Source organism: Suillus discolor (genome assembly GCF_016758755.1).
Source record: "Suillus discolor strain FC423 chromosome Unknown F5147scaffold_5, whole genome shotgun sequence".
NCBI classification, from domain to species: domain Eukaryota; kingdom Fungi; phylum Basidiomycota; class Agaricomycetes; order Boletales; family Suillaceae; genus Suillus; species Suillus discolor.
The window spans coordinates 1-13,668 of NW_024541252.1; the positions used below are offsets into that span (position 1 = coordinate 1).

Sequence of the window (13,668 nt, forward strand, 5' to 3'; positions counted from 1 at the left end):
TGTTGGAGCATTTAGATTTACATAGAGGGATTTATATCCGCTGAGTGGTGCATCCTATGCGAGCTCTTCATCCTCCGATGATAATGGTATTTGACCATACCATCAGAAACCTCTTCCTCTTCCTCGTTCTCTTCCCTACCACGCCCACGGTCCATCCCTCGAGCTCGTCCCCTTCCCCTTTCGCGCCCCTCGTCCTTCTTCCTACCTTTCGGCTTCGGCGCATCATCCACTAAGAGGGTATCTAGAGGAAGTGCATCAGGGAGCACAAAATACCGGACGTTGTTGCCACGAATAGATAGGGAGTCTAGGGATGTCGGGTCCCGATTACGGGCTGTCATTTTGACAGTTTTGAGGTGGGTATTCATCTGCATGTCGACACCTGCGAATAATTTGAGGGTTGTAAGGCTTGAGTAAACGAGCCGATTAGACGAACCGGTGATTGTTCCATGGACTAGTGACCCATTCTTGAGCTCGATAGTCACCGTCTCATTGTTGAGTTTCATCAAGAATCTGATGAAAACAACTTGGGGTCAGCGCCCGAACCTTGCAATGCTCGAATAGAGAAAACTTTCGGGGTTAGTCTAATATCATAGAAACAAGCGTAATATTCACCTTGCAAGCTTCATGGTAAAATATGGTTGCCAGTTTGTCAGTAATATGGACGTTGTTGTTGATGTTGTGGACGAGTTAACGTTCATCACGCAAAAAGCCGAGCCCAAAATATTATTGATTGTCTAGCAACACACTCAACACAACCTTTAGACTTAGATAACGACTAGTCTGTAGCTTCCTGTAATCATCTCCTTCACTCTGTAGCTATAGGAGCCAGAAACGTCATCTTTTTCATTTTGACCTAATGCATGTCTCTACCCTGGACAAAACGGAAAACATTGTTGGGTTCATTACTCAATAGCTCGGATGATGATGAAGAAGGCCTTGCCTTGGATCGCATTTTGCATGGTCAGCGGATCATAGGAAGGACTGGTAAGAGCCAGATGCATTCTGGCGGTCTTTTACTCACAACCTCCGCTGAAATAGCGAGAACTGCAGAGATAGAATCTCTCCGTTTCTCAGACGGAGATCTTGTCGTCCTGGGCACACTGGACCAAGGCCAATTCGGGACGGTAGGTCCGTAAAGAACATATGTTACGTATACGCTGATTTGTCTGTTCAGATTGACGTCGTGACGTGCCATCTAAATGGTCGCGTATATGTTCGCAAATCTATTGAGAAACATTTTGCCCAGCGGACTCGTGAAGTAGCACTTTTTTGTTATCGGCGACTTTTCATGCTGAAAAATTCTGCAGCAATGTTCTCCACAGTTGGAAAGGGACATTCTTTTACGTGCAAAACGTGAGCGCTCTGCGTGGGCTCCGCACTTATTTTGTGCATTCCAAACCTCCACTCATCTCAATATTGTCATGGATTATGCCGAAGGAGGTACATTATGGGACGTGCTTGAGTCGAACCCTGAAGGTAGAGTTCCTGAGGCAGACTTACTTTGGTGGGCTCCTCAAGCAGTCTGCGCCATCAACTGGTGTCATTCCCAGGGTTTTGTACATCGGTGAGAACCACCCTCTAGCATTGCGTACTCATATAAACGCAATGCAGTGATATCAAACCACAGAACTTCGTTCTCACAGCAAGAAATCACATGCTTCTAATAGATTTCGGGTCTGCTGCGCCACTTTCACCTCCAGAGCCTGACGGGAGCCAGTCGGTCCCGAAACAATATACCCTTGTTCCTTGTGGTACTTGTGATTACATTTCTCCTGAGGTTCTGCAAGCACACGAAGATGCCCTCCTTGCGTTGGAGTTGTCGGACGACAATGTTTCTCCTTCATTCTCCGAAGAAGTTGGTTCATATGGCTCTGAAGTCGATTGGTGGAGCCTCGGCGCAATGTTGTATGAATTGGCTTATGGAGTGGCCCCTTTCTTCGCTAAAGACATCCGAACTACTTATCTGAGGATTTTGGACTATCAGGTACTGCAGTATTACTAAGCTCGCTAGTACCTACTTTGACCCTTCATTTGGACAGACAAGCTTGCGCTTCAATGCAGCGATTCCCGTTTCTAAACAACTACAGGAGTTACTTCGCAGGTCTGTTGTGAAACTATTCATGCTACTATCATTCAAACCACGTGGATACAGATTTCTCACTGATCGGCACCATCGTCTCGGGAGATGTAGCGTGCTGGAAATAACAGAGCACCAGTTTTTCGGAAACACCGACTGGTCTTGTGTAGATTCGCGTGAGTCTTGAGTATCAATAGTTCTTCTTATATCCATTCTTTCTTGCGTAGGCCTTGCACCGTCTGATATCCATGTGCCGCAATTCACATATTCTGCATCAGCAGTACCCGAACCCCCTGATCCCACGGATGAAGAAAATTCACAGCCGTTTGCGTTTTCTGCTTTATTTCATTCTTCCCCGAACACTTCGCTTGGAATATCAATTTTGCAGGACACGTCTCATCACATATCTCCACGAGCCGAGTCGGCCTTCATCGGATTTTCGTGGGGTCCTACTGAGGATGCATACCTTCTGCCAACCAATTCATCTCGAAAATACGAGACAGGCAGATTGGCCACTCCTCAACCTTTACAGGCCACTTCCGGGAACTATAGCCCTCGTCAATTGCTCAAAGCTTCCAGCACTGCCACCGCTTTTGCAACACCTATTCGTCCCCATAGTTTATCAGCATTCCACACCCTTCCCCGCACAGGCACTATTCGGCGTACAGCTCAGCGGCGCGCTGTTTCAGATCGTGAAGCCATGAAGCAACTCGTGGAATGCATCGGAATGAGTGCCAGGAAGAAAGTCCTCGCCAGTGGTCGCAAGCCGCGCTTGATACAGTCCTCTAGCCGAAGTTTCTCAAACACCGTTCGAAAAGAGCTGCGCTTTTGTCTTCGGCCCGTTGTTACTGACAAAACTTATGACTCGGATGATTTCCCAGCCGTGGTGGCTGCTTCGGCATCTGAGGGAGCAGAGGAAACCGAGTCGGATGGACCACCAAGTCCCAGCCCCAGTCCACGCCCCGGTTCTGCAATGTCTATACTCAGCCGAAGAAGCGTGACGCCCACAATATCCGGATCCTATTCTACTCGTTTGTTAAACCTCCCCTCTGCTACATCTACGGCAAGCAGTAATCTGCAAAGCGACGATAACACTTTTGAATCGCTGGAACATAGACACGCCGCTATGATGTCTGATTTGACAGCGATTGAAGAGCGCTTGAGCCGTATCTCCATGTTATTATCGGTGGAGGCGCCTAAGTCCTCCGCTAATATCGGTTAAAAAGGGGTATGTTTGCAAAGCGTTTACCTTATACAAGCTGACTGTTTAATAACTACTTTTACTCCGTCGCTAGGACACCCCATCGGAGCGATCCGTATCACCGGCTCGCAAAGTGGAGTTGGTGCGTGCTGCCGTGTATGAAATCCACGGTCAAGTTGACGACCGTCGACAGCTGGCATAATTTCAAATTCGAGCAACTGTGCGACCGTATACTACAATACTACTTTGTGTATGTTGTACCAGGACCACAGCCACATGTTCTGATGTGATCCGGCTGGCGGCATCCCATGTACCATAAATTCTGTGGCAATCAGCGTGGAACCTGCTTCTCGCACATCATCTAACGCGCTGCCTGTTCACCATACCCTTGGGCAATCGTTGACGTATTTTATCGAGGTGTTCCTGAACCACTACGAGGCTACGGGACTCGGAGAACATCTGTACTGGTATGCGTAGTCCTATTTCCTCTTCACCGCTCGGACCGCCCATCCGCACCACTTCGCATCTCGACTCTCTATCCTGTAGGAACAATTCTCCGAGCTGACAGTTATCTCGTAGGTCCCCCGAGAACACCCACCCTGTCTAACAAGATCGTTCTTCCCGTCCTATTCAGGATGCCCAACCGAGCTCTTCCTCGACCCCTTCCGTGCTTTCGCACGGTGTCTCTGATGAGGCTCAAACATCTAATTTCGGTTCTGCTTCTTCTGGTCAACATTTATTAAGGATACAGGATATGTGCTACAATCTCCACACTCATGAGCGCCCTTGATTTTGGACGAGCCATCTCAAAATCCCTATTTACACTCTATCTCTTCACGCACAATGACATTCTGACGACGATCATTCCAACGGTAAACAATAGCGTTTCCCAGTAACTTTCTGTTCTGAGATCATAGACGCAGACACTTTTCGCACTGGTGTCAGCCCCCCTCTACAGCCCTTACCGATGTGTTCATGTGGTCTGGTGGATTTGGCTTCACCTCCTTCATTTCAATGTTGCCAATCAAGTGATTGATCCAGCAGAAGATGGTAGGAACAAAGCTAGCCGACCAATACCAGCGGGATACATCAGTTTACGAGATGCGGTCTATCTACGCTGGTCCTTGGTCCCCATATGCTTGGTATCATCAGCATTCTACAGCATCCAAGTGCTCAGTGCAAGCCTAGCGATAACTCTGCTCACTCTTTGGTACAATGAATTCAAAGCCCATAATCATTGGTTTTCAAAAAACTTGATGACCGGCTTGGGATATGCTTGCTTCCAGGCTGGGGCCACCCTCATTGCAGGTATGTAGCTGACATCAAATAAGAAAACACCTACTGACTATCACAACCAGGTCGAGATATGTCACAGCTAGAGCCGAATGCTCTCTTAGCTGTGCTGCTTAGCATCGCTATGTTCGCCACCACGCTCCAAGCGCAGGACTTCAAAGACCAGGAAGGAGATCGCTCCATAGGCAGACGAACGCTGCCGATCGCACATCCTTCTCCAGCTCGTGTGTCCATGTTTGTAGGACTTCCGATGTGGTCGATTTGTCTTACTCAGGTCTGGAGGATGGATGCATACTGTAGTGTCGCATTCGTATTGTATTCGGGACTTGTCGGATTACGATTCATGGTATGCAAGACAACTCAGGCGGACCGTCTGTCGTGTCAGCTATATAGTGTGAGTTATACTCTCATCTGTGTAACTTCGGCCTGACTAAGTACTTTCCGAAGCTTTGGTTTTCTGTTGCACATCTGCTTCCTGGTTACTGGCGTTACTTCCATGAAGCCCGCATACATATATCATAGTGTTTACTGAACTGGAGGCTTGATCCAAGAACTTTTCACTCTGGACTTATGGTCGTCACAATTTGTTACATCAATCAAACATACGGACCATTTTTGTTGTACACATGTACTGGTCCCTGATACATTTATGTATTATTTATTGGCTTGGATGGCATTCTGTACCTTCTTTGTAGCTAAATCGCTGACCAGAAATACGTAGGCCGATATCTCTAGTACTACCAACTACATACATACACTGTCCACATCAAGCGAGCCGTCATCACTGTGCGCTGGTGGTAACCCGAGATTGGCAGCATATAAAAGGAGAGCTTACAGTAGATCGCCCCTGTGTAAGCACGCTGGCTTACCTGAGTTCTATATATACCGTCGCTGATGCTGAAAGCCAAGCTTTCAGTATTTCACCTTTTGGTGTAACGATCATGCGCGAGCGGCCTGACCACATTACACCCTGCTTCTGTGTCCGTATCAAGTCCACAACTAGTAGAAAGAGATGTTGTATTCATGATATCGCCGCTGTAAACTACTGTGCATCTGACGAGCTTGAACAATCAATCCACGAAACGTGAGGTACATGCATGGAAAACGAGCTGCGAACTCTGCGAGAGGGGCCCCACACCTGAAGATAAATTTCATGTTCGCTGCAACATTATCTGCGGTCTATGCCCGTTCTTCTGAACAGATGTGGATTATATTACACTTATCACCTAGGGCGACGGTGTGCCCGGCGCTTGTGGAACACACGAGTTACGAGTTGGGTTGGTCTGGAACTTCTAGATGCTTACGGTCTGCTGTGGCATCCATCATGGATAAATCAGCCACATTGACCTTTGCTCCCGCGGATGAGGCTTTGCAGTTGACCTTGGGCAATAATTGGACAAGACCAGTTCGCAGTATCTCTGGGCCCCTTGTACCCAAGTATCTGCAGTTTCAATCAGGGTAAGTAATCGTTTATCCAATTGGAAATTCCTGAGACCTTTGAGTTTCGTAACTCCAAGAATGGTTTGCTCGAGCCCATGTTGCCATCCCATCAAGATACTCCTTGACTAGAACGTCGGTAGAAGGTCCCCACGAAGGTACCTTGGCAAGACCATCGGTGAACCTTTTCTCGACTTCGGTGTGATAGCGTGCTGCCCAGACCATCGCACCGCTTCTGTCGAGGCCAAGTTCCACCATAACAGTAGTGATCAAGTTATGGTTTTCATCCCCTGTCGCTTGCTCTCTATTGTACGAGATCATATCCTGTAAATGCTGTTAGCGGTTGCAGATCACGTCTTCGATGCGGATTTACATTGTCAGTCAACATCAACTCTGCAATGCATTCGACCAGTTCGACAATGATGGGATGATAAAACACCTCATCGGGAAGATCCATTCCCATTTCATATATTGCGATAGCAGGTTTTGCAGCACATGTATCCCGCCGAAGCTTGATGTAATCATCGATACTACGGCAATGAGCCTTATCGCGGTCGAGAGCCTCGACAATCACTGCACGAAGGTATGCGGTATAGCTGTCAAGGAAGTGACGTTGAAAAGGTAGGCTTGCGGTCTGAATCGCACGAGCCCAAAATCTACGCAAAATTTCTTTGGACTTCAGAATGCATGATCAGACAATTTGAAGATACTTGCTGTCGTATGATTTCTCCGAGGATGCACTCGCCTTCTGGTCGCGTCTTGTGAGGATTGTGTAGGGCATCGATGACGATGCCCACCATTGCCTCGGCAACTGCTGCATTTTCAACGTCGGTGTACTCGTCCACGATGAGGAAAACATTGATGAGCTCGCAGGCGATTCGAAGGTGTTCTATATGGCCAGAACAGAATTAGAGGTGTGCGATTCACGAGAATCCAAGCTAGGGTCAGGGACGAACCTCTTGATGCATTGGGATAACCCAGTCCTGCTAAACGGGCTACAAAAGCAGCAGTTGTCCGCTGTCAACCATTAAAGAGTTATGGGCAAGTAGAAACAGAGGCCGAACCAGAATCACATTTGTCGTATGCTTCCTGTGACTCGGCACTCAGAGCCTTGAATTCACGAAACGAAGCATCGACTTCAGCTTTCACAACTTCATAATGAGGATTCATCGCACGGGGCCAGGGCCAGTTGGTCATGGTGTTTGGAAGACAGATTACCCTTGGACGAGGATCCATGATACCCTAGAGTCTAAGGACACTTTCCGATGACGAGTGGAAACAGAAGAAAGGTTGATGCTGAAGTGACTCGAGTCCATGACTTCTGAATCTGAAGCCTTTATAATTCTCACTTGAAATGACTGGTCAAAAATGGTCAAAAAGTGGTCTGATGTGAGTTAATATTGTGCGCACTCGACTAAGACATGCTTCGAGAACAGGGATTGATGCGGAAGATGCCGAACAGTGAGCACTAAACTTTGTTCATCTATGTTTGATGGCTTCCTTCCACTTCTCTCCTTCCGTAAATACTTCATCTGTAACCTGTTGAGTCATTCAGATGCTCACTTTCATTGTAATTTCAGGATACCGCTCCCTGAAGGCCTTGCTTCACTATCGCCCTAGTCAACGAGTCCCTGACAGAATTCATCAACGGTTACATCATGTGCAGTGCTGTCCACAATACTGAATATGATTGAATATTATTCAGATTATATTCGAATACCCTGAATATAATACATAGGTCCTGTATTCCTAGTCATGAAGATTATGGGTGAATATGTTACAATACATTATGGTCACTGCATCAGGAAAATCATAAAAATTCTTAGCCAACTTATCTTACTTATGTTTACTTGAAACAATACTAAGTGCACCAAGTCATGTAAGAAGATCATTTCTACTTAATTTCTACTTAGAGAATTCTTCACAAAGGAAATACAAGAAAGAAATCTGTGAATCAAGTGTTATTCAGAATTTTAAGTAGGCAGGTGATAATAAGTGAAATTTGAGATCTACTAAGTAGTAGACTCACTCAGAGTATCATTACTAAGCAGAAAACATAAGTTGATTTCAGCTAAACAATAATAAGTACTACGATAAGTCAAAATGCGATCTCATATGCATGATGATCAATGAAATTGTTGACATAATAAGTGCAAAAAGCGTCGAGTGTCTGCGAGTAAGTGAGATTGGTTGGCACAAAGTCGCCCCCAAATACTGGTATAAGGTGGGCCGCACGAAATATACTATCAAGGTGGATGACAGACACACAGCGTGCTCCATCTTCAAGAAGCTCCGGCTCTACAACCCACATTCCCGTAATTTCATCTGGGGAGTCAGCCACACGTTTGAACCACTGTACAAGTGCACAAGGGTACGTGATACCATCATGCTTCAAAGAAAAAAATAGTCTCACTCGAGCAATGTCGAGGCCGCGCATGCCATCGGCAGACGAATCAGTGCTAACAAAGACACAATCATAGCACCCAGGGCCATTTCTCCACGTATCTACAGCGCGAATACGCTCGTAGCGCATACCGCCAATCCCCGATAAATCGCTAGGAGCAAAGAAGGTGGCCACAGCTGAAGTGTACAGTGTGATCTTTTCGTAGATCTCAGGAAGTGCAGACCGGGAGGAGTCAGAGCTAGATGAGTCAGAGTCAGCACGGCATTGGTCACGCAGAAAATGCTGAATCAAAGTTGTGAAGTTGGGTTGACCTATCTGATCTGCAATGAGCTCTGGGTAGATCCATCTGGCTGTAGTAAGGTGTATGGTGAGCGGAAGCATGCAAGTATACACAAAACTACTTACCAGCTGTCTTCGCCAGGTCAACATGGGCAAGGACCGTTGGCCCATCAACAGCATCAGCATCAGGCTCAGCATTGGTGTTACCCTCACCCTCGTCTGCACTACCTTCGCCATCATTAGTTGCATGATGGTAGCGTCCAAAAGGCTCATCCTGGTCTGGGACATCTCGTTCGATGTGTGCTTCCAATGGAGCGTTTAGTATCCCTGTGAATTGTAAAGGTGGTGATTAGTGTTGGCGAGCCCAGCATCATGAAAATCACATACCAAGTTTGTTGAGGATGTATGACAAACACGTCCCTCGTAGCATCCCGCGGTCAACAAAATCAACGCGTGAAGCGGCTAGCTTGTCGAGACGCTGATTGGTAAGTAACATTTGACTGAGAGCCTCGAAACGACTCGACCGGCGCCATGGCTCCTTGACAGCTTTAATGTGTTTGGACTCTGTTATAGACGAACAAAGCCCATTTGGTGCGCCGAACGCTTGAATGAGCTTATGGTAATGGATGAGTGAATGTTGTCGAGGGAGATTAAATCCTCTGGGTCGAACACCGGATGTTCAGAATATCTCGCGGTACCTGTGGAAACGCTTCAAGGCATCGTCCATTGCGTCGAGGCTGTTAGAGCTGATGATGTTGCGGCGAGCGATGTAGATGAAGTCGAGTAACGCTCGCAAAGCCTGTACCATCTCTTTGGGTACATGACCTTCGATAGCAGGTATATAGACCTGGGCAGTAAATGCGCATTAAAAATATTAGTACTGTTGCTATGTAAAATATAAGAATATTGGTACAGACCTTCATGAGAGCTTTTGAGTCGTCACCAGTCCACTGTTTGAATCCTCTACCCTCTGGAAATTGTCGAAGGCCTGCAAATGCTGGAGCTAGAGCGATGCTAGTTGTGTGACACATACTACTATTCAGCAGCAGCAGCAGCTTGAAGTGAATTTGAAGATAAACTTACCGACGGTCAATGTCGTCCAGTATCTTGTTCGCGTTGGCTTCTGTATATTGAGCTTCGATGTAGTCGTGCACCCAACTAACTAGGTGGTCCTTGAACGCTCCCTTGATGAGCTGGTGTAAGATATCTGGGGAGAGAAGCTCGTGTATGTCGGCGCGTGGAAAGTAATTAGTGAATGGCTGTATCAATAGTGTAAGTTCAAAAGAGACGAGTAGATGAAGTATTGTACACACCACAATGTCTCCAACAAGGCCGTATTCATCCCACAGAACACCTAGTTCGAATTCCTCAACCAAAACTTTGGTGTGATTGCGGGAACGTCGGCCATATGTGCCTTCATCGAGACCGTCTGCTGGTGCGGTGCATCTGCCAGTGTAAGAGCACCATAGTCCTACTTAGCATAGGGACACGAAGAATAAGACAAAAACGTACTTTGGACACCAATTTTGTACAATACATGCAAGCAGTGCTTGCTTGGGATAGTCAGCTATGTATGGTCCAAGACTATACACAGCTCGTCGAAAGTGGCCATCAGGGCAACGGACAACCTCCAGTTTGGTCATGCCAGGTTTGAGGGTTTCAAGCATTTTTGCAAGTGACGAGTGTAGAAGCTGGCGGCGGAACTTTCGGAAGTGTGCGTCCTTGGTGTCTTCATTATCAGCTAAGTAAATCAGTACCACATTAGTAACAGCAGCGCACACAATTAGTAGAGAGTACGTACCTTTTGGAATGGCTAAGAAGCCAAGTAGTACGACACCATTGCGGTGTGCACGCCGCACATTGTTGCGGATGTTGCCAATGGACATATAGACCGGCCAATATTGGTTATGGCCAGTGGCGACAGAGACTGTTGTCTTGTCACTTCCAAGGATAATAGGGACGAACATCGATCCTATTGTATCCGGATCTTGCGCAATTAAGTCCTGCAGTGAATGATAGAAGTGAGACAACAACGCGAAGGAGTAAGTGAGCAACACTTACGGCCTGTTTCCAACACCAGTCGCCGGACATACAGTCCTGAAATTGATGCGCTCCATCACTAACGCTATACTCCTGTAGCGGTGCATAGTCGAATTCGTCCTTGAAATCCGGGTTTGATATGATGTTGTGAACCAGGAGCCGAGGGTCTCGGAACCATACGTCATACTCAGACTTCATCCATGATGGAATGTCATCCGGGTCGTCAGGTAAAATTCCGTTGTACTGCGAGCTGAAGCTTTGCCAGGGAACATCACCGAGAGGAGTTGAATCGATGGTGTCGTACATGTCGGTGTGGTTTGTGAATGGCGGGGTATCACCGTGAGCTGCTAATGAAGCTGCCCACAGATTGAATACAAAATCAATATCGCCTGCAGACATTTGGTTGCGATGGTACAGGAAATCAGCAACTTCAAACTTGACACGATCGTTGTATGGCGTCCAGTCGTCAGATCCACGATCTGATGGGCGTGGAGGTGGTGGAGCATCTGGGGGTATGGGATTCCCTTGACCATCGCAGATTCTCCCTTTGTAGAGGAGAATTGAGCATAAATTGTATGAGCATCAAGAGAAGTCACGTACCGTTAATGATGGGATGATATGACCTAGTTACCTGAGGTCGACTCCAAGCTTGGCTGTCAGAACTAGCACTACTACCAGGAGGCTGATCTACATCCAAACCACCTGTAGAGTCTGCCGGCGGCTCAGCAGAATGCCGATCCTCAAAGGTATCGTGTGGTGCATCATACTCAAAATCATGATGGCTGCCATGACCATCCTCAATGACATCCTCCAAGTCAGGTGGATTGAACACCATATCAAAATCACGACCGCCACTAGCCTGAGTGCGACTGTCAGAAGCTCCCTCTGATCTGCTCCGGCTGCGTGAATGATATGTTGAGTCAAATAAGGGACGTTCAGGGCCAGACTGAGACGCTGATGATGAATTGCGCTTGCAACTAGCAGGTGGGGGAGAACTACTGGAACTGGAGGATGAATGGTGTGGCAGTCGGAAAGTCTGTGATTCATGCTGTGATCGCATGTGGGAAGTGCGCCCGGACCTATTATGGAAATGGCGGGTGCAGCCTACTGCTAAGCATGGTAGCGTAGGCTGACAATGGCTAAGGGTGCGCATTTTGCGAATATGGAGGTTGGTACTGGATGGTATAGTGTGATGGTGTAGAACTGGCGGGGTAATGAGAGCCTACAAGTCTGAGCTTCAGAGGTGCATGCGGCATGATATTTATATGCAAACTTACCTTAGCATAAGAGCCTGTGAAGGCGCCACTTGAAGCGCGAGGTGTATGCGTTGTTGGGAGCAGTGAGAACCTTCCAAAAGTAACATGAGGCAATGGTACAACAAACATGCATACTACATACCAACAACGAGGCAGCCATTAAGTTGGACAGCATGAATGATCACCAGGAGATCCAGATCGGGAAAAGGGCAGGGTAGTGGGCTCTTCTAGAGAAAGTGTTTGACATGCGGACTGCAGGCTAGCAAAAGTGGCAAGATTGACACGCACAAGTTCAATTGCAGAGTTCCATTCAACATCTGGGCGAAGTGATAATGATGCGAGTGGGGGATGAAGACGAAGCTGAAACGATGCGAGTGAGAGATGAAGACGAAGCTGAAATGATGCGAGTGGGGATGAAGACGAAGCTGAAATGATGTGAGTGAGGGATGCAAGTCAGGGATGAAGACGAAACTGAAACGATGCGAGTGGGGGATGAGTTGACGAGCGGCTACTAAAGACTGACCAAGGGTGCGGGATGATAGCCCATTCTGGAATGGGGCACACTCTGAGCATTGTGGAATGGAGAGGAATGGAGAGGGATGGGTAGGTAGTATGGGATCATGTACAGCAGCCATAGTGAGCAGAACGGGCTGGATGATGGTGTCGTGAAGGATGATGGTCCAATTTGCCGTCATCGGTTGCCCGATCTAGCACTGCAGGTTAGTGCGAATATGACGAGCGGCTACTAAAGACTGACCAAGGGTGCGGGATGATAGCCCATTCTGGAATGGGGCACACTCTGAGCATTGCGGAATGGAGAGGGATGGGCAGGTAGTATGGGACCATGTACAGCAGCCATAGTGAGCGGAATGGAGAGGGATGGGCAGGTAGTATGGGACCATGTACAGCAGCCATAGTGAGCAGAACGGGCTGGAGGGATGAAGACAAAGCTGAAACGATGCGAGTGGGGGATGAAGATGAAGCTGAAACGATGCGAGTGGGGGATGAAGACAAAGCTGAAACGATGCGAGTGGGGGATGAAGACAAAGCTGAAACGATGCGAGTGGAGGATGAAGACAAAGCTGAAACGATGCGAAGACTGCCGTATCAATCGCAGAGTTCCATTCAACATCTGGGTGAACATTGAGAAGACTGCTGTATCTGGCATAATAAACTCATATTAGCGTTCTCTGAACCACTGAATAGACACGAGCACATACCGAAGAACACGCTTGCCTGCAGGCTAGAAAATGTGGCGAGATTGTCACACACAAGTTCAATCGCAGAGTTCCATTCGACATCTGGGTGAGCATTGATTAGCTCTGTAGATAAAAAAAGATCGATATCAGTTGTATAGATATCATTGAACACATACCAGAGTGGGAGTCCAATGCCAGTGTGCCATGTTGGTGAGGCGTGGCAAAACCCTAAGTCCCGATTTGAACCACTTTAGTTAGTATTACGACTACCACCATCGTAAAGTTGATGAAATTTGCTCACCTTTCACGTCTTGCTCCTTCCACCACTCCGACTCACCAATGTCTACTCGCCGTGTTACCCGCACCAAGAATGCAACTCAGCGTCCTGGTCTTGTAGACGCGGTCCCGAAGAAGAAACGTCGCACGGCTGCAGAAGTAGCTGCTGAGCGTCAGGCTAAGTTAGATGCCAAAGAAGAAAAGGA

At 47.4% G+C, this 13,668-nt stretch overlaps 6 protein-coding genes across 6 annotated transcripts; 3 read left to right on the forward strand and 3 right to left on the reverse strand.

The window, feature by feature from the left end:
• Positions 1-699, reverse strand: F5147DRAFT_627681 (uncharacterized protein; the record flags this gene model as incomplete). Its single annotated transcript, XM_041432719.1, has 3 exons — positions 1-379; positions 434-510; positions 613-699. Coding segments are annotated over 3 exons (526 nt in total), but the record flags the coding sequence as incomplete, so codon positions are not given.
• A 56-nt stretch (positions 700-755) lies between these two features.
• F5147DRAFT_670633 (kinase-like protein) lies at positions 756-3,366 on the forward strand. Its single transcript, XM_041435545.1, has 8 exons — positions 756-984; positions 1,039-1,124; positions 1,175-1,258; positions 1,308-1,564; positions 1,612-1,984; positions 2,040-2,101; positions 2,153-2,253; positions 2,305-3,366. The coding sequence occupies exons 1-8, from the start codon at positions 861-863 to the stop codon at positions 3,297-3,299; spliced, it is 2,082 nt and encodes a 693-aa protein (XP_041297872.1). The 5' UTR covers positions 756-860; the 3' UTR covers positions 3,300-3,366.
• Positions 3,367-4,054: 688 nt separating this feature from the next.
• On the forward strand, positions 4,055-5,001 carry F5147DRAFT_567632 (UbiA prenyltransferase family-domain-containing protein; the record flags this gene model as incomplete). The annotated part of the gene is made up of 3 exons (XM_041430868.1): positions 4,055-4,150; positions 4,202-4,586; positions 4,637-5,001. The coding sequence occupies 3 exons, from the start codon at positions 4,055-4,057 to the stop codon at positions 4,999-5,001; spliced, it is 846 nt and encodes a 281-aa protein (XP_041297873.1).
• A 570-nt stretch (positions 5,002-5,571) lies between these two features.
• On the reverse strand, positions 5,572-7,366 carry F5147DRAFT_670643 (isoprenoid synthase domain-containing protein). The gene is made up of 7 exons (XM_041435546.1): positions 7,073-7,366; positions 6,965-7,003; positions 6,723-6,897; positions 6,382-6,664; positions 6,067-6,332; positions 5,876-6,012; positions 5,572-5,820 (listed from the first exon to the last, which is right to left on the reverse strand). Exons 1-7 carry the CDS (start codon positions 7,242-7,244, stop codon positions 5,798-5,800), a joined length of 1,095 nt encoding a protein of 364 aa, XP_041297874.1. The 5' UTR covers positions 7,245-7,366; the 3' UTR covers positions 5,572-5,797.
• Positions 7,367-8,106: 740 nt separating this feature from the next.
• F5147DRAFT_742855 (uncharacterized protein) lies at positions 8,107-11,884 on the reverse strand (the record flags this gene model as incomplete). Its single annotated transcript, XM_041439565.1, has 11 exons — positions 8,107-8,762; positions 9,079-9,350; positions 9,390-9,538; positions 9,609-9,705; positions 9,775-9,950; positions 10,005-10,137; positions 10,204-10,432; positions 10,493-10,694; positions 10,753-11,255; positions 11,332-11,362; positions 11,537-11,884. 11 exons carry the CDS (start codon positions 11,882-11,884, stop codon positions 8,107-8,109), a joined length of 2,796 nt encoding a protein of 931 aa, XP_041297875.1.
• Positions 11,885-12,831: 947 nt separating this feature from the next.
• On the forward strand, positions 12,832-13,134 carry F5147DRAFT_648604 (uncharacterized protein; the record flags this gene model as incomplete). Its single annotated transcript, XM_041433290.1, has 1 exon — positions 12,832-13,134. The coding sequence occupies one exon, from the start codon at positions 12,832-12,834 to the stop codon at positions 13,132-13,134; it is 303 nt and encodes a 100-aa protein (XP_041297876.1).
• Positions 13,135-13,668: the final 534 nt, after the last annotated feature.

Bases quoted from the DNA above. Each gene is read 5' to 3' on its own strand.
- F5147DRAFT_670633 (XM_041435545.1), top strand. From the start codon at position 861: ATGTCTCTACCCTGGACAAAACGGAAAACATTGTTGGGTTCATTACTC. The intron at 985-1,038 runs GTAAGAGCCAGA...CCGCTGAAATAG, and splicing joins GCGGATCATAGGAAGGACTG to CGAGAACTGCAGAGATAGAA. The intron at 2,254-2,304 runs GTGAGTCTTGAG...TTTCTTGCGTAG, and splicing joins CTGGTCTTGTGTAGATTCGC to GCCTTGCACCGTCTGATATC.
- F5147DRAFT_670643 (XM_041435546.1), bottom strand. From the start codon at position 7,244: ATGGATCCTCGTCCAAGGGTAATCTGTCTTCCAAACACCATGACCAAC. The intron at 6,013-6,066 runs GTCTCAGGAATT...TTGAAACTGCAG, and splicing joins TGGAGTTACGAAACTCAAAG to ATACTTGGGTACAAGGGGCC. The intron at 5,821-5,875 runs GTAAGCATCTAG...GTGTTCCACAAG, and splicing joins GATGGATGCCACAGCAGACC to CGCCGGGCACACCGTCGCCC.